General features: G+C 46.9%; 2 protein-coding genes across 4 annotated transcripts in view; both read right to left on the bottom strand.

Moving 5' to 3' along the window:
* tinagl1 (tubulointerstitial nephritis antigen-like 1) overlaps positions 1-9,803 on the bottom strand; it is a 25,499-nt gene extending 15,696 nt beyond the window's left edge. The window contains exons 1-3 of the mRNA XM_084696594.1: positions 9,374-9,803; positions 5,221-5,534; positions 3,377-3,443 (exon numbers count right to left, since the gene is read on the bottom strand). Coding sequence (XP_084552720.1) covers positions 3,377-3,443; positions 5,221-5,530 — 377 coding nt within the window. The 5' untranslated portion in view covers positions 5,531-5,534; positions 9,374-9,803. The remainder of the gene's footprint in view (positions 1-3,376; positions 3,444-5,220; positions 5,535-9,373) is intronic.
* Positions 9,804-19,272: 9,469 nt separating this feature from the next.
* The window catches only part of kcnq4 (potassium voltage-gated channel, KQT-like subfamily, member 4), a 38,495-nt gene continuing 31,340 nt past the window's right edge, over positions 19,273-26,427 (bottom strand). For 2 of the 3 annotated variants that reach the window (XM_084696598.1, XM_084696597.1), the window contains 3 exons: positions 23,977-24,108; positions 23,763-23,901; positions 19,273-23,633 (listed from right to left, as the gene is read on the bottom strand). In XM_084696598.1, coding sequence (XP_084552724.1) covers positions 23,430-23,633; positions 23,763-23,901; positions 23,977-24,108 — 475 coding nt within the window. In that variant the 3' untranslated portion in view covers positions 19,273-23,429. Of the gene's footprint in view, positions 23,634-23,762; positions 24,109-26,427 lie in introns of all 3 variants that reach the window. The other variant, XM_084696596.1, reaches the window with a different exon arrangement.

Consider the following 26,427-nt stretch of genomic DNA (forward strand, 5'->3'; position numbering starts at 1 on the left):
GCCTGAAGCCTCCCCATGCCAGAGGGCCCAAACACACAGAATGACACTCTGAAACACTCTGAGCGCCTCCCATGTGAACAGAGAGCAGAGCTGTCGAGACAGTGAAATATTAGGGTTGTGATGACAGCTGGGGTGGGGGGGGGTCATAACCAGCAGGTGTCAACTCACACCTTTCGTCTTGCAGAGAGGTGGTCAGAGAAACAGACAGACAGAGGTTCAGACAGACAGGCAGAAAGACAGACAGACAGACAAACAGGCAGGCAGGCAGGCAGGCAGGCAGGCAGGCAGACAGAAGAGGGAGACACGCAGGCAGAAAGACGGCCAGTCAAGCAAGTGGAAGCAGTGCACCTCTTGGTAGTTCCCAGGAACCTGCAGTTCCTGACTGCAGTACTGAGTACATACACAAAACACAAAGCTAAACGATATTGTTGCTAGTGGCTGTGATGTTCTGCTGTGTTGTTCTTGTGCTAACTCACATGTTACGTCTACGTTTGGAGGACATCAAGAGTCGTCAGCCAAAACATGTGGGAGGAAGAGATAAAGAGAGCTGGCCTGGGGGGGGTCGAGGGGGAGGTGAGAGAGGGAGAGGTAAGAAACGGGGGGGGGGGGTTGGAACGGAAGAGATGTCCTCCACCCAAGTGTCTTGGCTGAGGGAGAGAGAGAGAGAGGGAGAGAGAGAGAGAGAGAGAGAGAGAGAGAGAGAGAGAGAGAGAGAGAGAGAGAGAGGGAGTGAGGGCGTGCAGAAGTGCCTAGACTGTTTGTGTGCATATAACAGGTGAGGGAACGTGATGTGTAGGTGTGTGTGATTTGGGGGCGCTTAGTGTGTGTGTGTGTGTGTGTGCATTTTTTGCACAGTTTCCCTGTGGGAAAGAATATTTTTAGGTGCATGTGTGTGAGTCAGCCTCAGGGGCAACAGTTGAAAAGAGAGTTTGGATCATGCTGTACTCGAGCAAAAAGGGAACTATTTTTTACCAGAGTACAGTGTTTGCTCAATTCCCGGGACCCTACCAATCTCTCTGAAAGCAGAAAAGAGAAACAGAAGATGAATAGAGAGCTGGAACACACATCAGAGTTAGACAAACCGTCTACAAGTTCCTATCTTAGCTCCTATCAGAGGCCTGGGCCCGGCCTTATTGAGTCCTCTTGATGAGAAGCAGGGCTCCGGACGACAGCTACTGCAGGTATGCACCCACAGGCTAGTATGGATGAGGTTAGGATCAGTGATGTTAGTCTGCATAAGCATGCCAGGTAGGACAGCCATTAAGTGTGTGGCAGGACTCTGAAAATAAATATGATACTGATACATGAATGAGTGTGGTCAGTAAATACAACCTTGCCCCCTCATCCAGTAGGCTTTGCACACACACACACACACACGCACACACGCACACACACACACGCACACACACACACACACACACACACACACACAGGACACAGACAAGGACAGGCAAGGACAAACACACACTAAACCACACAAACACACGCTCCCTTGAGGAACAGCACATGACAGGGATGTGAGAAACTTCTCTAACAGACAGGTGAGGAATTCAACTTCCTATCACTCCCTGACTACTGTCCCTCCTCTCCCTCTCCCTCTCCCTCTCCCTCTCCCTCTCCCTCTCCCTCTCCCTCTCCCTCTCCCTCTCCCTCTCCCTCTCCCTCTCCCTCTCCCTCCCTCCCTCCCTCCCTCTCCCTCCCTCCCTCCCTCCCTCCCTCTCCCTCCCTCTCCCTCCCTCTCCCTCCCTCTCCCTCCCTCTCCCTCTCCCTCTCCCTCTCCCTCTCTCTCTCTCCCTCTCCCTCTCCCTCTCCCTCTCCCTCTCCATCTCCCTCTCCCTCTCCCTCTCCCTCTCCCTCTCCCTCTCTCTCTCTCTCTCTCTCCCTCTCCCTCTCCCTCTCTCTCTCTCTCTCTCTCTCTCTCCCTCTCCCTCTCCCTCTCCCTCTCCCTCTCCCTCTCCCTCTCCCTCTCCCTCTCCCTCTCCCTCTCCCTCTCCCTCTCCCTCTCTCTCTCTCTCCCCTAAGCTTCTCCTATACTGTTCCTCACATTTCCGGAGAGTTCATGGCCGTTCCTGATCCAAATCACGCATGCATACGTTATACGTTGTTGTCGAATTATACATGATAAAATGCTCACTCCTACTGTATTAACGACGGCCAATCAATCTGATTACTGATCAAGATCAATTATTCCCAGATTCAAGTTTTCCAGCTAGTCAAACTGTAGGTTTACCTATCATATTTTGAACTGATGATTCATTGGGTATTGTGTCATCTGGGAGTGATCCTGTGTTGTGAAAGAGTTTTCTTGGGTGTAGATCAATGTGACAGCATTCCAAGAGAGGAATTGATTCCCCAATTGTGTTTAGTTTTACAGTACTACCCAGCGAGATGTTTAGATACGCTGTGGAGAAGGTGGCATATACACTTCCAAGCTGAAGACCAACACAAACAGTTGAACATGAGTGAAGGAGGCTAAAAATGAACAATGGGGCACGTAGAGTAATCGCATTAGGAGTCGGTGCTGATATTGCAAAAAGAGATACTGTCCAATCATGCTCAGACTATCTTACTTAACAACAGTTATCCTATGCAGTCACAGGCTCAGCCACTAACACAGGATCAGCCTCTGTAGCTCGTAACACAACATTTACTGTACCTTCTCAAGCCTACACGGGTGTTGAAACTATACGTGAATCCCCACTCTATAAATTTGATGGTGCTAACATTATACTTTGCATTAACCGAGCTCAGCCTACCTTACATTAGTCTAGACTGGACAGTAGCCTATCTTACGTAGCCTGGCCCAGTCTAGCCATCTCAGTCTGCCCTGGTTGTTACCTGCTCATTACAGTGGCACGGATCTTTAAAGGATCAACAGCTGGAGGAAGGAGTGATGTGGGAGAGGGAGGTGGACACTGTGGGGGGGGGGGGGGGGGTTTGAGGAATGTGATGTCCAGAGGAATGTGATGTCCAGACCCTCTAGGTACTCCTCACAGTCCTGACCCTGGGGACAGGACTGGACTGGACTGGATGGGTTGGGGTTGTGGTGGTGGGGGAGGGGGAGGGTTGTAAACAAGAAACCCTCTTGAACTATAGACCTCCACACGAGGAGAGGGTGTCGGTCCACACAAAAAGGTTATGCTATCACTGCAAATGAGGGGTGGAATATTTGGAGGGGGAGGTGAGAAGAGAGGGAGCTGGAGAGAGAGAGAGACAGAGAGAGAGAGAGAGTGGAGAGGAAAACAGAGAGGATGAGAGGATGAGAGGGTGAGAGGGTGAGAGGGTGAGAGGGTGAGAGGGTGAGAGGGTGAGATGGTGAGAGGGTGAGAGGGTGGGATCCAGAGGGGACAGACACGAGGGCATGAGAGGTACGTACCATAAGTTGCAGTTGTCTCTGTATGTTTGTCCCGAGCGGAATTTGTGTCCGTTTCTTTCGCAGGTGCCTGGATCGAAAACAAAGAAAGGAAACTTGTAATGAGTTTGTAACGAGACAATCCCAGCCAAAGGAGGACTTTGATCGTGTTTGGATGAAAGAAGGTGGTCTGATCCCAAACGAGCACACTGTAGACACACACATAGAAACACACTTTAACACACACACTGGGTTAACAACGTCCCCTTGACTTGAAGCGAGCGCGGTGTACGTGTGTGTGTGGTCTGAGGAGTTCTGAACTACAGTAATCCACAGCAGGAATGTCAGCTTGTCCTCCCCTCCAGGTTCCCAGGGCTCCCAGGCCCTCGTCATGCCCTGACCAGCTTAACTGCCATCTCCACAAGGCTGCAGTAATGCACCACACCACCTCACACTCCTTCCTGGGTAAAGACAAAGCTGCTCTCTCGCCTGGCGTAGCTTTCATCCACACAACAAACACAAAAAGTATTTTTTGAGATTTTTTCCCTGAGTGAAGTAATTACTTGTACCCTTTGACACGACATATCCAGCAATTATTGTATGTCTTCATTCACGCAGGGGTGTTGAACAGGAATTTACAATTCCAGCAGAACATTTTTTAACTGCCCTCGGGTAAGAGTTAGAAGTCTGTCGGTGACTGTGAGATTTATGACAGCAGCTCTCCATTTTCTGTCCTCCCTCAACAGCTGTGTCACAGACAGCTCAATCATCACTGTCTGGAACACTGAGCTCTCAGAAACCTGCCGTTTTAGAAAGAAAATTATTATTATTAATTATTGTTAATTATTATGGTTGGGGGGAACTGTTTTGATATGAAGGAGCCGGTGTGTGTTTGTGTGTGCAAGAGAGGCGAGAAAGAGAGAGAGAGAGAGAGAGAGAGAGAGAGAGAGAGAGAGAGAGAGAGAGAGAGAGAGAGAGAGAGAGAGAGAGAGAGAGAGAGAGAGAGAGAGAGAGGGGGGAGTGTCACTCTTACCCCTGGTCAGCTCCGCCAAACCATAGTGTGAATTCGATTTAGTCGCAAGAGTGTGTGCGTGTTGTTGTGTGTGTGTGTGCGTCCCTCCTTGGCACAGCGGCCTGTCGTACTGAGGGCAAATACCTTTCCCTACTTCAGTCGCCTATCTCTCCCTCCCTCCGCATAGCACACATTCCTGCTCTCAACCTCCATTCATCCCTTCATCCTGCCCCCTCCTGCCCTCTGTCTTGGTTAATAAGAAGCTGACTGTTCCCCAGCCTGTTCCCAGGTAAGGCACGGGCAAATTTGACACCTCCACTGTCATAAGTAAAGAACAGGATCGTTGTGGTGACTGTGTGGAGGGTAGATGTGCTGGTTACACTGAAGAAAAGGTGCTAAAAACGTTTTAATGTTCCCTCCACAAGTCTCCCTTCGGCTGCATTCGAGCGAGACCAAAACTAGAGGTGTTTTGTGTCCTTCAGAGAAGCATCTTTGTGGTTCTCTGTGGTCCGGTGGGGAGCTCTGAAGCATGCAGTCCTGTCAGGCTCTGGCAACTGTCCTGTCAGTGAGACTTTGTTCCTCCGGTTACATGGAAAACTTCCGACTGGGGTGAGCATTAATCCTCTGTGACGGGCCCACACACATACAAGCAACACCTGCACGCACACACACACACACACACACACGCTGACCGACAATCACACACATACGCACACACGTACACATGCACACACACACACACAGAAACGAACTCACACACACGCTGACCGACAATCACACACATACGCACACACGTACACACACACACACACGGAAACAAACACAAACTCGCACAAACACACACAAACAAACTTACCGATAAAAGGGGGATTGATGCCCAAACAGTGCCCCCAGAAGTCAGGGCAGCAGTCGGAGACGGTGCGGTTGCAGAACAGGTCACAGTAACAGATGGTGTCCAGGTAAGGCACGGTACACAGGTCATCCCTGCCGGGACAACAGCCCCCGCGGCGCTGGCAGTACGACCCAAACGGATCCCTGATGCCTCCCATGTGCAGCGGACTGTTCAGCTGCCTCTTGGTCCTCCTGGGCATGCCCCTTGCCGCCATGCCCTCCTCCACCACTAGGAGGAGCACCACCGCCACAGTCACCAGCACAAGCTGCTTCATGGCCCTTTCAGGAGAAACAAAGAAGAGCATGTATCAGCACAGACTGGAGTTGAATGAGCTACAATTTATCACAAGAAACAGGTGCTGCGAGCTAGCAGGTTTCACTGTATTGTAACTGGTGAATACAATAAAAATAAAAAACACATCAAAAGCTACAGATGAAAGACACCAATTCTTTGTGAAAATAGACTCATATGAATGAGTTGCTTTACAGCTAGTGTGAGAGTACAGGGAGGAAGGAGAAGGTGAAGGGGGAGGGGGGAGGGGGGGGGGTACAGCTGAGCACTGTGGAAGAATGCCCTCTTGGCAACCACCGTGACAACAGCCTCTGTGTTAGACTAAACTGAAGTGGCAGCAAGCCCACGTGATCCAAGTTGCTCTGGTTTCTGTCTTGAAGACTCGACCTCGGCGAATAGTAAGAAGACGACCAACGTCTTTGAAGTCGAGGGTTGGATGGTAGTTGGTCATGCAAGTAACTTTCTTACATTGACTTGAATGAACTTTTTGTGTTATGACTGCTCTTATCTTATTGAGGTATGACAACAACTGTATGTTGATGTTTCAAGGGAAACTGATATGAGTGAAATATGTGCAAACAATACCAATTATTTCTTTTAAAATGAACAGGTAGATTGTTAGACTGGACTGAGCATAAAGCCTTCTAGCCTGACTGCATTTATGGACAATCCTGGCTCAATTGTCCTACAGTAAGATTCATTGTTTGAGTGTGTATTAGCCTTTGTACAGCACCGTGAATGATGATGCAGCCAAACTAAAATAGCCCCTCCATGCAGTATGTCACTGTTTATCTACAGCCGGGAACAGACTCGTGAGCTAGGGTGCGACATGACCATAACTGAATCAAAATCACAACGTAATCGTCATCACGGAAACCGACCAACTTCCGTCTGTCAGTGCTAATCTGCCACAGTTGAAGAAATCAGGCAGGAAGAGAGACCCAGCTCCCTGATGGTTCAGTTCTGCTCCGCTCTCGCCAGACTGGGCCGTACGAACGAGCACGTGAGATAGTGTGTGTTTGCACACGCGTACAGAGGTGTTTATTGTAAACAGAGAAAACAAGAGGTGGGGTGAGTGGGCTTGCAGTTACACACTCACACGCTGACACACGATGTGCACATTCTGCTCTTGCCTAACATTGGGTGTGTGTGTGGAGCTGAAGGAATTTATCTTTAACGGTCGGGAGCTCAAGAGATGACACTGAGAGGATTCATGCCTGCTCATTATCACGGAGGTTGATATCACATATGACTGTGTGTGTGTATGCATTTACATGTACTTTTAGTCAATTAGCAGACGCTCTTATCCAGAGTGACTTACAGTAGGTACAGGTACATTCTCCAGAGGCAGGTGGGGGGAAATGCCTTGCCCAAGGACACAACGTAATGTAGCAAAGCCAGGAATCGAACCGGCAACCTTCTGATTTGTTGCCCGATTCCCTAACCACTCAGCCATCTGACTCCCTGTGTGTGTGGTGCATCTGTGATCAGCTCCACCCTGGTCCAGCTCAGTGGTGTTTTACTCTCAGGACAAAGCTCCAACCATTGGCCATACGTAACTGTGCATGTGTGTACTGTAAGCGTATGTGGGTGTGTGTGTGTGTTTGTGTGTCTTCATTAAATGCCTGCTGTGCTCAGGTTACTGGAGGGCAAAGTCTAGAATGGTCTTGACAAAGTAAGGGGCTGGCCAGACCTTGTTGAAATAGCATCATTAATTATCCAATCAGGATTCAAGACACAATAGACCTTCCACCAATAAAGGGGAGCTCCAGAAAAGGCCTTTGCCTTGCATTTTTCTGCATGACTGTTCCTTTAGCACATACAGGCACGCGCACACACACACACACACAGAGACTCACACACACACACAGACACACACACAGAGACTCAGACACACACACACACACAGAGACTCACACACACACACACACAGACACACACACAGAGACTCACACACACACACACACACACACAGAGACTCACACACACACACACACACACAGAGACTCACACACACACACACACAGAGACTCACACACACACAGACACACACACAGAGACTCACACACACACACACACACACAGAGACTCACACACAGAGACTCACACACAGAGACTCACACACACACACACAGACACAGGCATGGGCTCTTTTATGTCCGAGGTAAAGTATTTTGTAGAGGCTTACTTTGTGACTGGGAACACCAGGACCATAACACACACACACTCACACACACACTCACGCACACACTCACACACACCAGGAGCGGAGTGACCTGATGGGGTTCTTTAGATCCGTATGCCCGCCCTCTACTGCAGTAATATTCTAAACCATATTGTTTTAGCACTCTGATGAGCAGTCTTACTGTTTTGAAATATTTGTCTTTATATAGTCTAACACCATTTATGTTACTAAGCATCTTACAAGGATCTTATAACCTATTAACTAACATTTATTAAAAGCAAGTGGGTCTAAAGTGATAGCCAGGGTTTCAACACTGAGACTGCCATGGTGCTGCTCCAACCAGAGGGAGCTCCCAGTGTCTCGTCCTCCTGCACGGCCCAGTCTGACGGACAGGTGCACCATGGGAAACCCACGGAAAAACCCGCTGCACATAGTCTCTCTACTCACACACACACGTGGGGTGTACACACACAGATGGCTGAGCGGTTAGGGAAATGGGCTCTTAATCAGAAGGTTAATGGCAAATGACGCTGTGTCCTTGGGCAAGGCATTTCACCCTACTTGCCTCGGGCGAATGTCCCTGTACTTACTGTAAGTCGCTCTGGATAAGAGCGTCTGCTAAATGACTAAATGTAATGTAAACTTTTGAAATGAGCATTGCACAGTTATCCGGAACTGTGAAAGTGTGAACGCCTCCACAAGTTCAGAATCCTAATCCTCCAGCTGTTCCAGCCGCTGCAGATCAATGACTGTCTCTGGAGAAGCCTGACATAGCCGGGCAGAGCAGGGTACAGCCGGCACCAGGACTGAGCATGTATGGGGAAGCTACGCACATGCTCACATGTCCACACACCCGAGGAAAACACACATCACAACCCACTCATACACTCCTGTTTCAGACACACACACACACACACACACACACACAAGGAGAAAGAGCTGAACTTTGAATGTGATTAGTCAAGCCTTGTCTCAGTATTAGCCTGAAGCCTTTTACTCGAAAGTTCTAGAAAGTTCCAAGAGAGTATCAGTCAGTCAGAGTGTCAGAATCAGTGCTGTTTCTATAACAACCACGACAGCATGGCTTCACTGGATCAAACACATTAATAAACACAACTCTACTAACTACTGTACAGCTGTTCACTGCAGTTGCTGTGCCTCACTTCAACAGGTGAATGCATTTCCCTCGCAGCTAAGACAGTGAACTTAATAACCTCTCCACGATACACACGTAGGACGTTCAAAATGAACTCTGCTCTTTGTCCCGTAGCTGTGTGTAATACATTGATTCATTTTAACAGTTCATAGAGACTAACAGAGTATTGTGTGTTGTACAAATGGTTTTGTGTGTGATGTTTTGTCTGGCCCACCCACACCCCAAAGGTAAACGTTCCTAACAATGGTAATACTCATCTGAACATGAATATGCATTTGTACTGCACATCTGACTATGACATGACGAAAATAACATTTCTAAATATCCACAGAACTTTAATGATTTCACATAAACACTGCATTGTAGTTGGTTGCCAGTAGTATTATCTGTAATCCCTGAGATAACTTTGTGACGCATAACACCTGCCTCTAATCTGGAATGAAGAGAGGAGCAGAGGGGGCCTGAGTAGAAAATGACAATCTTACCCTGTGTACTTTAGAAAAGATCTCCCTCTGTTGCTGCTGTAATCCAAAAGAAGGGGTCCGGTTGGATGTCTGGAGGAATACAGGTAGCCTTCTCCTCTTGCTCAGTAAATCAGGTAGGGAGGGATTGGAGAAAGTTGGTCTCTTTTTCTCTCTCTCAAACTCACAGGGTCTGCTCTGTCAGTGCAGCGCTCAGCCTTCACTATATACAGGCAGGCAGCAATGACAAACCACTCCTCCACACCCCCTCTCTCTCTCTCTCTCTCTCTCTCTCTCTCTGCCCTATCCCCTGCCTCTGTGCCTCACTAATCTAATCCTCTCTCTCTCCCCCTCTTAGTTCTTTTAGCCACTCACTCTTGGGGTGTATCCTCAACCTGTACCTCTCCAATCAAATGTGAAGTAAAACTGTGATTGAGTTCCTTTTCTGACTCTTCTCTGTGTCTGTTGTTCTGTTCACAGAAAACTAAACTTTCCCTCCCGGTTTTGTCCCTGTGGTGTTAACTTCTGTTGTCACTCCAGGGTTATTTGCTTGATTCTCTAGCTGCTTGACCTCTTGCTCACCATCTAGTGGTCAACTACAGAACTTCACCTCAGGGTATTTACAATTAACATTTACACTTAGTCATTTAGCAGACACTCTTATCCAGATCGACCTACAGTAAGTACAGGCATATTCCCTCCGAGGTAAATAGGGTGAAGTGCCTTGTTCAGGAACACAACATCATTTTACATGGCCAGGAATCGAACCGGCAACCTTCTGAGTAATAGCCCGATTCCCTAACCGCTCAGCCATCTGAGCCATATATTATTATCAGGGTATACTATTTTTAAAAGCTATGTTTGGAATAAGCCAATTAGATAATGTGCTAACCATCTCTCACCTGCGTTTGGTTGCCACAGTGTGGTGCCACGATAGCTGTGGACAATTTAAAGACTTGATTCACAAACAAAGGTTGAACGTTTGGAATGTGCACTTTGACTGTGTCTGTTTGAGAGGATGGTGCTCTAATAGGTTAACAAAGACACTTGCTCCGTGAATGGATTTGAATGGATTTCTTAAACAAATGGATTTCTCGTACGATAAAGGGCACCGTGGTGAAGGATCACACAGGAAGACAGGGTGGGGTGGGGGTGGGGGGGGGCTCCAGACAAACAGATGGGCCCTGCCCCCCCTGTGGAGCCAATCAATAGAAGCTAAAGACCGGATCAATACTCACACAGCAGGGAAGAGAAGTAGGGCTTGAAGTGAGGCGGGGGAAGGGGGGCTGGGCAGGGGGGGTGGGCAGGGGGGCTGGGCAGGGGGGGTGGGCAGGGCGTTTGGGGTGGTCCGAGACCCTTGATAAGTCTAGAGAGACACCCCGTCATTTTATTCTTTGTTTGGGGTGGTCACACAAAATGTTTTAATTGTTTTTTCTAAACGTAAAACCTCAGTAGGGCTTGCAACAATTTTCAAGAGTAAATGTCTTAAGTTATTGTTGAAAAAATTTAAAATTCAAACATAAGATTTCTCAACATTAAAAAGTGGAAGAGATCCAGTAAGATTGTAAAACAATTCATTGTAACAACTGTTGTTGACCCCCAAGAGTCGTCATGGATCATTTCTAACCCTGGAGAGGAAGAGGGGCGGGTGAAGGGAGGAGGGAGGGTTAGAACTATGAAATGTGCCAATAGACACCAGCTTTCACACAACATTTCTACTGTGTGTGATGGTACCCAAGTCTGTCCTCTATGGGTATAACTCAGTGGTAGAGCATCTGCTAAATTAACCCCTTTATTTTGTTATTGTTACTTACCAGTCAATATTCTACTTAGCAGTCAGAATTTCAACTAATTGTGTCAACAGAACTTGGTCTACCTGCAACTTTGCTATAGACTAAGGCTGAATGAGGTATATACCCTGTAAGTCATCACTTATCACTTTGATTGTGACTGATACTGGATGTATGTATAGTGTGCCTCTGATTCAAACAGTCACATCCTAAGCATGTCACAGCAGACTGAGGTTCCCTGAGTCAGAAGTGTAGGGCAGTGACGCTGCTTTGTCAGGAAACACATAAAGGTTTGATTGTAGCCACATGGCTGTGTGTGTATGTGTCCAAGTAAGCCCCTTCACTAAGTCTTCCAACTGGGGGTGTATGATTGTTTAAGTTTGACTCAGCGAAGGTGCAAAAACGAAACGATTGAACGCACTTCGGTTTCGCAAGATGTGTGGGTGGTTGCAGTGTGTGTGTTGACAGTTACTGTAAGTGGTCTGTGTGTGTGTGTGTGTGTGTGTGTGTGTGCGTGGCTGCCCATGACTCAGAGAGCCAAGCTTCCAGATGCTGGTCATCACACACTGTCCATTCTCCTCGGCAGCAGCTGAGTGGAAAGCAGATAGGCCGACGCCCCTCATCCTGAGGTCACTTCCTGAAAATAGGCCAAACTGTGGGGGCTGATGGTGTGGCACACAGGACTACAACAGAGAAGCCTATACATACAGTCTACACACACACATGTGCACATACCCTGTGTTGTTTATCTGCAACAAGCACATAGAGCTGAACAATTGTGTTCAATTGTGTTCTTCTTCGAACTTCTTGACAGTTTGCTCTCATTGTCTTTCTGTCTCCTTGAGGAGTGAAGCCTCTCTCCATCCCACTGGATGAAAGCCGATGCCAGGAACATGGAGGACAAAAACTGATGACCGTAAACAAGACGGGACATGCCAAATACGAAAGGCGAGGGTGGCTTGTCTCGGGACACTTCGATTCCTGCAAAACGTTTATGGGGGTGGGGGGTGGGGGGGGGGCAGGTGTTGTATTTTCCAGTGAAGAATGCTCCCTTAACACTGATGAGGAACACAGAGAGCAGGACATTAATGATTGTGTTTGTGTTCCCTCACTACAGCTGGAGCTTAGTAGACTGGAAAGTTAGTGTAGCCATAACAACAAACAGCACCACCATGATAACCACAGACAAGACAGAGCATTCTCAAACACCTTCTTTTTCATTTGCTTCCAGACCAAACTCAGGTATATTTGACATAGCCAAAACATCTTTGTCTCTCTGTCTCTATGCATTTGAAGGGCAGATTTGGATGCCTGCTTGTACCACACTGTGGATTTAGACCCCTTTATTGTATGCATTCTGGTTGTATTTGGTTGTGTTTCACGGTAGACTTAGGTGAGGACACTTCGCCTGAGGCAGAGAACAGTAATTTCAAAACTCTTTTCCATACACTCAGCCAGAGAAGCAAACCCACTACTCATTCTGAAACTGCTGGTCCAGACACTTCCAGAGACACACACACACACACACACACACACACACAGTCCCAGTGGTGTCACCATGGAGACCAGCAGATGCCACAGAAGTCTGACACCTCATCCTAACACACACGTCCGTGTGACACGTCTGTCACAGTTTCGGACAACACTGATGGAGAGACTTTTCGCTGATTTGCTGACAGAGTAGACAGAAATATTCAAAAAAAGAACTTTCCATTGTGGAAATCAGCTGAGTGTCAGCTGCATGCGGATGACGCTCAGTTTGTTCATATTTGTCGGGTCATGTCGCCAATGATTTCATCGACTGCTCAAACACATGAAGCCATTTCTCAGGTTGGGCTGCGTAACCTGTGCTGTCAGGACCCACAGACAAAGACACACTCTTGTGATGGTGAACCAGACAGTGAAAACACAGGCCTCTTCCGAGGTGTGTCTGTCTCTTTCATCCGTCTCCATGCTCAGTACAAGCCACCTCATGCTCTCCCTCCTCAGAGGGGTGGTGGGGGGGAACTAAGAGCCTTGATACGCGCCACAGGTATGCATGATTTCACAACACAGCACAAATGTGTTTGTGTGTACTTTCTTGACGGTAAACAAAGTGTAGTTGACACAGACTTTACCGTGTGTGTAAATGCGTTCATGCGTCTCCATTCTATACTGTACAGGACAGTCCATTATTCTGTGAGGAGAAGCAAAAAAAGCTAAACTTTTGTCTCTACAGAAGCTATTATTAGAAGCTATAGACTCCCTCTTTTGTGAGATTTGCCAAATGTACAGAACTCTCCAGAGAGGTAAGTTGCGTAGGATGTAGAGACTTAAATCTGTGTTGATGTTTCCTTTGTTTGACCACAACGCTCACCAGTGTCAGTTTGGAAATGTTGTGACATTTTCTGGCAAGAAGCCCTGTTGTGTAATTTTGTGGGTGTGTTGCGGGTGTGTGTCCTGTGTAAAATGAAATAATAGCACACCACAAGGAAAAGAGTACAAAAACAGCAGTCTCCAGTGTCAAGTAAGAAAAAAGGGAATGTTCCTGAACATTGATGGGAAGTCCTTTTTAGGGAAAACATGGAATGCTTCATCAGGAAGAGAATTCCCCTATACCAGAATGAGGGAGGCCAGATGTATTTGTTGTGTGTCTCTTCTCCCCCTCCTCCTCGCCCATCCCAGTCCCTGGGTGATGTCACCCTTTCATCTCTGCAGAAGTAAGAGAGTGGGTCTCAGGTGGTCACTGTTCACTCCCCCTCCTCTCCTCCGCCTCCCTCCTCCATCCCTTCATTCCCACGGGAACTGATCAACTCCGGTGGTCTGTCACGCCATCGTTCAATACCTGTCACCCTGTCATCCACTCATCCTCCCATCCTCCACTCCACTCATCCTCCCATCCTCCACTCCACTCATCCTCCCATCCTCCACTCCACTCATCCTCCCATCCTCCACTCCATCCCATTCTCTCGCTTGCCACACGGATCCCAGCAATCTACCATATCATTGTTTGAGGAGCCTTTCACCTAAAAAAAGAAGAAGCTGTGTTGTGGACCAGGGTGGGACCCAGAGGAGCAGTTTTGTTTCAGTTGGCCTTGAGAACATGAGCGGTGCCCAGTGTGGGGGCGGCAGCAGCATCAGCAGCAAACGGGACTGTTGACTCTCTCGTCTCAGCTTTCATGCCTCTTCTCCAGCTCACTGAAAAATGATAATTTATTTAAAATTAGATTTATATCTGGTTTATCATTCTCTCTCTCTCTCTCTCTCTCTCTCTCTCTCTCTCTCTCTCTCTCTCTCTCTCTGTCCAGGTTGTTTACCCCCTCCACTTCTCTTGTTTGTATCCCTAAGCTGCAGGGGCACTTGAGGATATCTCTAACTGACAGGAAGTGATGAGGCCCCCCTCTGTCACAGAACGCAACAAGGGTGGTGGGGGTTTGCTCTGAGCAGAGTCCTTGTTCTATCTGTTCTCAGAGGAAAACAGAGTGAGAGAGAGAGAGAGAGAGAGAGAGAGAGAGAGAGAGAGAGAGAGAGAGAATTTATGGATGCCTGCCGAAGAAGTTCCATATTCCATCTCATGGAACATTCACAAGCATGTCACCATGGACACAGGCTGAAAGAGCTGGCAGGAAGTAGAAGCTGTGTGTTGAGAAGTCTTCAATCCACTAAAGTTGTTGACTTCAGTGGTTTAGGACATGGTTGGGTCGTGGGGTCATGACGGTTTGTTTCCTAAAATTTGTGTGAAAAAATAGCAAAATAGGTTTTCTAAAGGTTTTAAAAACGTTTTGAAAAAAAAAACAATTCTTAAGGGTTGAAAAATAAAAAAATCTTAATTTTTTTAAAGGACATAATGTTTTTATATAGGTGTGTATCTACAAAGTACAATGTTGTCACAACATTTTTTTAAATTTGTATTAGCTCTACATCCACATTTTCATTAAATTCCTGACGAGTGTCACTGTCAAGAGCTAGCCGATCGATAAAGGTCCCCATTTGGTTAGCTAGCTAGCTCGGTATTTGTCATTACCTTGATGTAAGAATTGACGTGAGGGTCTACAGGTCTTGTCATGTCGGCAGTTGTTGTGGTCATGGGCTTATTCAGGGTTTAAAAAAATATCAAAAACTTTTTTGGGGAAAAAAAAAGTCTCATAGCGGGTTGGAATTATGTTAGCTGGTAGCTAGCTAGTTTACTCATGATGGACGGCCACTGTTTGACAAAGCGCGACCGAGCAGCGTAGAGCAACACATGGCACATAGCAGTGCTTGTAATGTGAATGAATGGTTCATAGTTTGTGGAATTTTAAGATAGGGCTACATGTGATATGTTTCACCCGCCAAGACATCAGGGCTGCCAACTTCCATGAATTGGCCGTGAGACACACGCATTTCAACCAGTCCATATGCTTCAAAATTTGGGTTGGCCCCACCAAATCTCACTCCAAGGTTTTTTGAAAAGTTGGCAGCCCTCAAGAGACCTCTCTTCTCAGATCTATAGGCCTACTGTACCCGCATACGGTGGTCCCACTATCTACAGTTCAGAGGATTCCTGAGATGCGCAATCGCATGGACCAAGGACAAAATGGAAGGAATAGATAAAACAGAAGCCAGGGGGAAGACACAACAAAGTCCTGGTGCTCCCCTTAAAGTGGGGCAAGGAGACGAGGGGAGGGTTGGGAGGGGGAGAGATGGAGGAAATGCCAATCAAACACTCTTTTCAAACTGGATTTACACTAACAACTGTGTCAAAAGTTTAAACCTACCACTAGATGTTAAACCGTCTGTCTAAAATATGTTTCTGACCTTTCGACACAAAAACACCATGCTTTCACAAGCAGAACTATTCTTCAGCACCTCCACTGTGCATGTTATATAAATATACCACGGACATTGTGGAATGAGTGAGTTTGAATGAACAAGATTCCCATGGGATTGTAACCCTGTTCTGACCTGCTCCTGAAGAGAATGGGTAACTTGGTGGCACCACAGTTCTGACAATAAAAGGAAATTATTCAGACGATGACGAAATTGCATCACCACTTCTGCAGCATTTCGAAATTCCTCCTCGAGTCTGGACAGGAATCTCCTGTTCTCTCTCTCTCTCTCTCTCTCTCTCTCTCTCTCTCTCTCTCTCTCTCTCTCTCTCTCTCTCTCTCTCTCTCTCTCTCTCTCTCTCTCTCTCTCTCTCTCTCTCTCTCTCTCTCTCTCTCTCTCTCTCTCTCTCTCTCTCTCTCTCTATCTCTCTCTCTCTTTCTAATGCACAGTGATGAACACTCAATATTCCAACTGGAAGGTTCACTTAAGGAGAAGGCTCTTAAAGGAACCCAACCCCTTGCAAGAAAATTGCAGGTGCATTTCATTGTGATGTGGCGCCATTCTCTCAAGTCATGCATCCTCCCTGATATGAGCAGAAATTGTATCAAATAAAGATTAAGGAGCAGGGGTTGGTTAGATCTGGAGCTTGCTGAAGCATATAATGGGGTGATTGACATTTAGGACTAGGGAAAATAAACTGCTATTGACACTGAGGCAGGAAATGTCATTTGTGTGCGTCAATAATTTGACGTTGAGCTGCAGTTTGTCCGGTTCCATGAATTTTTGTTACTGTTTGTCCACACGACTCTCTCTTTGTCTCTCTCTCTGTCTCTCTCTCTGTCTCTCTCTCTGTCTCTGTCTCTCTGTCTGTCTGTCTCTCTCTGTCTCTCTCACTGTTTCTTTCTCTGTCTCTCTGTCTGTCTCTGTCTTTCTGTCTCTGTCTTTCTGTCTGTCTGTCTGTCTGTCTCTCTGTCTCTCTGTCTCTCTGTCTCTCTCTCTCTCTCTCTCTCTCTCTCTCCCTCTCTCTCTCTCTCTCTCTGTCTCTCTCTCTCTCTCTGTGTCTGTCTGTCTCTCTCTGTCTCTCTCACTGTTTCTTTCTCTGTCTCTCTGTCTGTCTCTGTCTTTCTGTCTCTGTCTTTCTGTCTGTCTCTCTCTCTCTCTCTCTCTCTCTCTCTCTCTCTCTCTCTCTCTCTCTCTCTCTCTCTCTCTCTCTCTCTCTCTCTCTCTCTCTCTCTCTCTCTCTCTCTCTCTCTCTCTCTGTCTGTGTCTCTCTCTGTCTTTTTCTCTGTCATCTGTCTGTCTCTCTCTGTCTCTCTGTCTGTCTGTCTCTCTCTCTCTGTCTCTCCTTCTCTCTGTCTCTCCTTCTCTGCATACCTGACCTGACCTGGTCTCAGTCCTACTCAGCAGAGACATGTACACCCCCTGAGGGTGGAGAGTGACCAGGCGGACCATCTGGAGAGTAAAGCCATCAGGCCATGTCAGTTTCTCCTCCTCCTCTGGTATGTGTGGAACGGTGTCGAGACAGAGACAGGGCTCAGAGAAAGAGACACTTGCTTCAGACAAGTTGCTGACACCGGGAAAAGCCTTGCAGAAGGAATTTGGAGAGAGAATGGGGTCGCCTGACTTTGGCACCTGCGAGGGTGGCAGCCTACACCCCCTCGACATGTCCAGCCTAAACGACAACAGCTGGTGAGGAGCTGATTGGTGATTCCTCCCACTCCAGAACCATTGAAATCTGGTGACTCGAGCCAACTCCATTTATCCACAAGTCTAATTTAGTTCATAAATTCTAGAAATTCCTTTAGAATGATTGAATTATAGTGATTTTGCTAATTTTTCAACATTTCAAATCAACTTTCAACACGTTTTGATTTCAGGCTGTTGAACACTGTCCTCTAGTGGCCTGGGGATGTTCAAACAACTCAAGACAAACTGTAAAATGATGAGGACAGAGAAACACAGTGTGGGTGACAGTATGAAGCAGATTAGCAGGTTTAAAAATATATATATTTTAAACTTTAATGGTATTCTACTCCATATCAAAAAATACCCTCTGCATGTCACTGTGTCCATCAGCTCTCCTCAACAGAACATCACCAGTGCAATGATTCCATCAGACGCACAACTCCCGGCATTCCACAGCTGTGACATCATCACACCTGCAGCCATTGCTGCCATCCCATGATTGGCAAATGGGACGATAGGATTCAGAGGAAATGATCTCATTTCAATCAGCCAGACAATGAAAACAGCATATAATAACACACACACCGTATCTCAGCAACCACCTTTGGATTATGACAACTCAGCTCAAAAGAAGAAAAAAACATACATTTAGTGTCATTATCTTTGACATTATCTCCCCCTGTGTTGTCATTATGTGTCATCCAATAATAATATAATTATGAATAATAACACGTCATAGGGTTTTGATTATTGACTTGTAATCAGAATTAATAGAGGTGAGGAGATCTTTAAACGTGATCGATTAATAATGGGATGTGAAAATATGGATGGGTCATCTAAGGTCCATAAAGTCTCTAACCAGCACCACAAACACAAACCCTTCCAAACATATGTTTCTTTTCTGTGTGAACCTTCAGTGATTACCTTGGATGTGGCACAGATGCAGCAGATGAACCAAGACAGTCAAGCTGACAAGCTTCAAGCTCAGTATGCCTGCACTCGTCCTCCTCCTCTTCCTCTGGGGATCAGTCTGGGATAGGGGAGCTTTACAGCAGCATCAGCCCCCACTCAGTGCCCCCTCCCTGGGGATTATCACAGACTGCCAGTCCATCTCACAGGAATGTGGATCAAAAGCCAGGATCCTGCATTCTGTATCATACAGGAATGAGGGGAATGGCGAAATGCAGAGAGAGGAGTCACTGGGCGGAGGTAAGTGAACACACCCTGTGGAGACAACCTGTTGAAACACCCAGGAGAGTGGACAACCAGAGGAGAATGAGGGGCTTGTTATCCACACACACACAAACACCGGTGGAATGCATGACCATATGGCCATTCATGAATTCATACCTACTCTCACACTAAACACCAAGCCTTTGTTTTTCTTCCAGTACATCCACACACTTGAAATCTGAAACAAAGGATGGTTTCTGTACAATATTAGGTTGCTCGCAACATGCTGTGTGATTAGAAATAAGACTACATGAGCTGAAGCTAAATATCCAATTAGTTTTAGATTAGATTTAGAGAATCTGGTAGTTAATCTGTATTAGGATCAGTCTGATTAAGAGTAAATGGAAGAGAGAAGAACAGGAGTGCAGTATTCTAAAAAGACAAATACAACAACATTCAATTCCATTCAAAGAACTTTATTGAAACAAATAAATTTATAAGTTAGTCAAGTGAGGTACTTTGATCCTCAACAAGTAAGCATTGCTGATTCCGTCTGAAACCGAATCAGGTGTGCAATTGATAGAAAATCAAAATGGAAAAAAGAAACGCTTTTTCAGTTAAGCGGTAACGTCATCAATCTTTGAAACTGCATGGAAGACTGGAAGAAATTTATTGCTTTGACTTTCTGTCAGTGTTTCAGTTGCAACAGTAATGCCCGTCCATCATAGGACAGTTAAAGGGGATGGAAGATTGAATGTTGAATGGTAGCAAGTCAAGTGAACGATGTACGTGAGGGAATCTTAAAGGGATAGATGACATGCAGAAGAAGTAGAAGAAGATCATGCATAGCATTCATGTTGATTCGACAATCTGGGAGATCTCCTAGACTCGTACTCTATAGACAAACGCCCAGTGTTGGCTTCAGAGGTAGTTTGTGGAAGCCAGGAGGACCTACAGTACTGTGACATGCTAACTAAAGGGCCACATGCTGGAATACTTCCCCAGCCTCACACACAGGAGCCTTCCCCCAGCTCCCATCTGACATCATTTAAACACAGAAGAGCTGGCAGCCTACAAGGACATGGGCAAATACTTGGACAAAATCAGAAGGTGCAGGAAGTCATATTGGCCTTCATTTGTGCACAGATAATGACAAGAATTGGTCTTTATACTGAGGTATTTTTGTTTTCACCCAATCATCAGGGCCATTTGGCTTCTGAATGACCATTGATATGGACATTGATACACTGTTGACACACACATTAGTCACTTTACACTCTGTTACCTCGGCTACTGGTTGCACTTTCAGCTACTGGTTGCACAATCAGCAAAATTGCACTAATTGTAACCTCCTTGTCTCTAGGTTAGTATAGGTTATAAGGTTAGTATAGGATAGTATGTGTATTATACGTTTTGTATACTGTATTGTTTATTATTTTGTAGATTTAGGAGGTTTATTATCTTATATGTTAGTTTATCATTGGTGTATCCTACGTTCTGAGTACTTATGTCATGTTATGCCAGGTTTCTTTGCGTTGTCTTGTCCAAAACATTTCAGTGCCCAGTCTGACCGTGTTGTTCTGTGAAGCTGACAATAAAAGACATGAACTTGAACTATCATTTGTGACACATATCTTGGGTTAAACTGTTCTGATGGACCTGACAGGTGGCACTGTGGCCTCTCAATGTCTCACGATGTCACAGCTCAGAAGGCACATGATTCTTTTTGTGTCGAGAAACGTTTTAAGGTCACGCTGAAAGTCACTTGCAACACATTTCATGTGACATATTTGATTTAAAAGTTATGTTATTCATGTAAGATAAGAAAACTATGAAAGAATACTGTATGTGATGTAAGCTGAAGATACCATGGCACGAGAATCTGGAAAAACAGAAAGATGTTTACTATCCCACAAGTGAAATCTCTGTGGTCCACTGTGGTCCACTGGTCTTTTCTTATCCAACAAAAGCACCAGATGGAGCCTTGGGGATTCTTTGACAGCAGGGCAACATTCAGTGCTCAGGATCTGCAGTGGTTCTGAATGGAACATTTGGAAAACCAGAACGAACCTCCTGCTGGATTGGCTGAACCAATCGAAGTGTCTAAACCTTTCACAGGACACAAGACATGCTTGTATTGGCTAAGCTGCTGAGAATGATGTCTTCTATTGTTGGACCTATGGAGTAATTAAATAAGAGTCTCACCAGTCTGTAAGCTTCAGGATTTGTGTGTGTGTGTGTGTGGACTGTCCAACTCAGATGAAACTACTTGTGCAGTTGATTGGACTAAGAAGAACATTTTACATTTATTATATTTTCAAGATAATTTCTGACAGAACGCACCACAGACTCAAATCTCACATTCACTTAAAAAAATATCTAAAACTGATAAAGACAATAATAGAAATGTCAGCTAAATGAACAAGAATGGAGTGGATGAACATGATGACAAAAAAACAAAACATCGATGAAACAGGAGTAATCCATGATATTCAAATGTCTAACTAAAAGGGCTGGTTTCAGAGGTTGTGTGTGTGGCTATGTATGTTCTCCAGTTCTGCCCATCAGAAAGATAGTGTGCATGCAATGCCTCCATCATGAAAAACACAATGTGGTTAACCTGTCAGTGAATGATTAACGTGCTGATTTAAGGGAACCGTAACGTTTCTCCACACTGGATAGTCTGCCTGTCTACCTGCCTGCGTAATTGGATCCATGTCCACATGCATACATGGAGATATTGGGCATGGGATCATGCATTTGACACTGATGATTGCCAGGGTAGAACCTACCAGATACTCCCCCTCCCCTCATCAAGCACCAATGACCCAGTGCCGGGGGAACTGACTACTGACAAGACGAGGTGCATCTGTAAGACGGAGGAGGAACCTCCCCTGGTTCTCTCCTATGAGTGGGCGGACAGGCATGCACTACAGAGCCCGATGGAACAGTCTGTCCTGTGGAACACTAGTTGAATCCAGTTGAGGCGGAAAAAAAACATTGGACTGAACCTCGGAAACGGGCCAGGATGGAAAGAAAACATGGAAACATTCGAACAGAGCCAGCTGTTATCTGACTTGGGATCATCTGGGCTTTGTCTGACTGAGGCGCATGCGTGTTTGGAGGTCAGGCAGCAAGACAGAAAGGGACTTGGAGGGGAGAACGTTAGGAAACAGAAAGGTTCCTCCCAAGGTTCTCCTAGTGCCTCGCAGTGCTTCCAACTCTGTCGAGGGAAACGAACTCCATCCTCGGTCTCCCTCGTGACCAAGAAGGACCCAAACAATGGAGATGAAAGGCCTTCATCTCTCTGATAGCCACGCACCAGAAAGTCGGTAACGGCTGACAGAGAGGAGATCTCTAATTCTTTTTGCAAAGTGGGCTTGATGGTGATAGACATGGAGGGGGAAGTATTAAACTCCCAGAAACGTTCCAAACACCATGGCTGAACGGAGCCACATTCACAACAAACAACGAGCTCAGAGCAAGACAACATTCTCTCATCTTCAACAGTCTGATCCCACATTCTAATATGTTTTTCGAAGTTCTAACCCAGAAAGGTCCGTGCCTGGAAGACCCCCCTGAACACGCAGGGATCGGCCCGTCAAGCAGTCCCATGCGGGGCACGGACCAAGCAGGTCAGGGGGGGTACAGACGGCAGGATGCTCCGTGTAACATGGCTGATGGTTCTTCGTCTGTGAAGTCTGCAGGCTTCCATCTTGTGGTAGAAACCCTGTGGTGATTGGTTGATTGGTCTGGGGAAGAAATGATGAACCGAGCATCGGCCATCTACAGTACATTCATTATACATTGTGATGAGAGGTGTGACAGTATCAGACCAGTGCCTGATATAGAGTACCAATACTGTTTGTCCAAATCAAAGATAAACACAAAAAAACAGTTTGATCGTTGGAGCAGTTACAGTAGACTCCAGTAGCTGTTTTGGAAGTCTTCTGAATAGGAAACTACACAAATAAACTAAACGAGGAAAGGAAGAAGAAAAATCTTGGTTTAAAATGTACAAAACCATAGTTTTTTTCTCTCTCAAAGTCACAGAAATCTACAGTTGCAGATTTGAAATATAAGAGATGGTGTTTTTGTTTTCTCCCCTGATGGGACTGTGAAGGAAGGAGACGCTGCTCATGTGGCGCCCTCCGGTGGCTGTGGGCTGTAAGTTCACTGAAGGATGCATAATGAGCTCACATGGAAACATTCGCTTGAGAGGAGAGGTTAGGCCTTGGGTAAGGGCTTTGAATAAGCGATGGAAGACAGTGCAAAGGGAAAACAAGGAAAAATGGTTGGTCAGGTGGATGGAGAGAAAGAAAAAAAGAGATATTGAAAGAAGTGAACCGAGAAGCAAAAAGTGACTTGAAGTGACTATTCGAGCATTCTAATCCATTGCGGATTCCAAAAGGGTCCCTTAAGGGATTCTAGTTAGTATAGTGACTATCAGTAATACTCTAGTGTTGGATTTCATGCTTCAGTCGGGTCGTGTCACCTCGGCAACGCTCCTTGTTTGCAGAGGCACGGAGCGTGGTCGTGACGGGCGGGCGGGGGCACTAAAGGACGCGTTAAGGGCCTGACGGTGTGTGGGTGTGTGTGGGTGTGTGTGTGTGTTCCAGCGTTCCTCTCCAGGCCTCTCCCAGTCATTCCAAGGTGCTGCTTCCCGAGTGGGAGATGTTGAGGGTGGTGACGGAGGGGAAGAGCTCCCTCTGCTCCGTGGGGCTGTGGTAGTCGGACGTGATGTCGGGCTCCAGCAGGGAGGAGATGGTGAAGTGGGACGCGCCCTTCTTCAGGCACTGGGAGTAGAAGTTGAGGAGGAGGTCGATCTTGTTCTCTATAGACTGCACCTGTGGAGAGGGAGACGACACACACACACACACACAATACAGATGTTTTTTGGTGGGGGAGGGCTGTTTCCTAATACAAATGCATTCAGGTCAGCATTCAGCTTCCAGCCAACCAGAACCAGTTTGTACCTGTTTCTCCACTTTGATTACACGTCCCATCATGCTCAGCTCATCAAGTGGGTCCAGTTCTGGAGGAGTCTTCTCTCCTTTATCACTGCGTACCTTCTTATCAGACTGGTTGGCCCCACGACCCACTATCTGGTCCACCCTAGGGAACACACACTGTGAACACAGGATGCTGTGTGCGTGTGTGTGTGTGTGTGTGTGTGTGTGTAGCTCATGCCTCGTTTGCAGGCTCTTGATTCTGCCCAGCATGTCCAGGTGTCCTGCAGAATACTGCTCAATCACATCCTTCACATCATACGGGCGCAGAGTCTCCTTGAACTTTCTTTTAGCCACCAGGAACTTCAGGATCCTACGCACACAAACACACATACAGAGAGAGAGAGAGAGAGACAGTGAGAGAGAGAGAGAGAGAGAGAGAGAGAGAGAGAGAGAGAGTATTGGATCCATCGTAATGGTCATTCTGGGTCCTGCGTACGCGAGTCAAAATATGGACGTAAACATTTCCATAAAATGCAGAAGCACACAACCATGAAACGACAGAGAGCTTCATAAGAGTAACAAGATTAATTGCAGTCAGCGTGACCTTATCATTCACCAACAGCCCTGATAAAGGAAGTCAACAGAGCGGACCAAGGGGATTCCCCTGTGCTGTGGCATTTCACTTCCACCATTACCAGGGATAGGGCTACTGTCCTACGTCCAACGTGAATTTGTCTGAGTGGGACAGCTAGCACTTATCACAACACCCAGGCTCTGTGGAGCAAAGAGCTTGTTCAGCAATTAGAGCCCCATACAAACAAACACCTCCACACGCACACACATTGACACACACACACACATTCACACACTTTTTTAGGAGCTCCCAAGCTTGGGGAAAAGGCGCTGTGTCTCTCCTATCTTGAGGCAGCCCCCGGCCTTCCTGGCACCCAGAGCCTATCACAGCCACCCAGCAGTGAGCTGGCCTTCTGGACGGGAGCGGAGGAGGGTGGACCAAGCCTGCCTGAGCAGCACCATAACACGGACGCCGTCTCCTTCACACGGAGCACGGGGCACACATTCTTCTGATGTTCTTCAGTGATTCAGATGACAGATCCAATATGGAGGTTACATACACATTGTGTGAGACCACAGTGAAAGAGCAGGGCAGGCATGAGGGGCTGGCTGTGTGAGTGTGTGTGTGTGTGTGTGTGTGTATGTGTGTGTGTCTGTGTGTGTGTGTGGGGGGGGGGTCGTCGTCCCCCTGCTCATTCCCCTTATCACCACGCATGGAGATGCTGGCTCGGCAAAAGGCAGGAAACACCAAATGTTAGCGTGGCAAAACAGACTCACTCATGCTGTCATCTCCACGCATGATGGATCGCACCACGAGCTGAAGGGGGGGGGGGGGGGGGGGCGCAAGAGGTGGGGGGCGTGGGGGGGGGAGTTGGCTTTATGAGGAAAGCCTATCTCTTGCACACAGACGGCCTAAGCCTGCTTTAAAACTGCTCCTCTCCTTTACCAGAAGAACAGATCTGCATGGAAGGGAGTCCAGGCCATCTGTACCCATCAGAGTCCACACGCATGAATGAACACTCAACTCACGCACATTAGAAATACTAGACATTTCCCATATATTGTACTTTTGTGCTGTATAGCACAAATGTACACAGGGTAAATACTTTGCTTGTTTTGTACATGTGAACACGTACACACACACACACACACCCAAGCTGAACACCTGACCCCTTGAAGGGTCTGAGCAGCGAGGAGTGCAGCCCCGCCGCGGAGCCCGGAGCAGCGTGCTGCGTGTGGCTGTTCAGGGCCCACGGGGCCAACGCTGAAGGACGGAAGGAGGAGAAGGAAGGGAGGGAAGTGAGGGGAGAGGAGAGCAGGTCCACAGCTGGTGCCGCAGCCACCGTCAGCTAACCCCTTCACTACGCACGGCGTGCCGTTTCTTGATGACTGCCGGAGTTTCGAGGCGTTTTTGCAGGGTGTATTTTTTCGTTTTGCAGGTAGATGCAGATTTCCTTTTCTTTTTTTTTTGCCAAGGTGGGTCTCGGGTGTGGGTAAAAGAAAGATATGGCACAAAGAATGGCGGGAAAGGGGGGAAAATACTTTATTTTGATCCTCGAAGGCTTTTTCAAAGTGCTGAGTCTGTGGCAGTGCTGTGGCCCCTGGAATGCCCTCTGAATCTAGCTCATAGAAGCATCGCTTTCACAGTAAATCTTTATCTACGGTCTCAGGGGATTAGGAGTAGAGAGAGGGGGAAGCACTTGGAGGGATGTCATCTGTATCCACAAAACTTTGGGATGGCTAGAAATAATCTTTGCAAGTCAGCACAATTTCCCACCAAGGTCTCATACAGCGAGATATGAAATCTGTACGACTTCTAAAAACAGAGTGCAGTCCTACAGAGGGGAGAACAAAGGGGGGACACTTTTCGGTGCAACACGAGAGCCAACTGATTTCTGATGTCCTACCCTTTCTTATGCTGTGCTGTGGAACCTTGTGACCCTATCCACGGGTCTGAACGCCTTGACAAAATGACCTGAAAATGAAAATGTGAATTTCAATGACACACTTTTCAGCAGTCAGTCAGATGACGCACCAAAGCGCCAGGAAAAGAGGTGAGAAACAAAAGTGCAGCCTGCATGACATCCATCCATCCAGGAAAAAATTCTTAATTCAG

Source organism: Hypomesus nipponensis, chromosome 4 (assembly GCF_054491055.1).
Source record: "Hypomesus nipponensis isolate SF chromosome 4, ASM5449105v1, whole genome shotgun sequence".
Lineage (NCBI taxonomy): Eukaryota > Metazoa > Chordata > Actinopteri > Osmeriformes > Osmeridae > Hypomesus > Hypomesus nipponensis.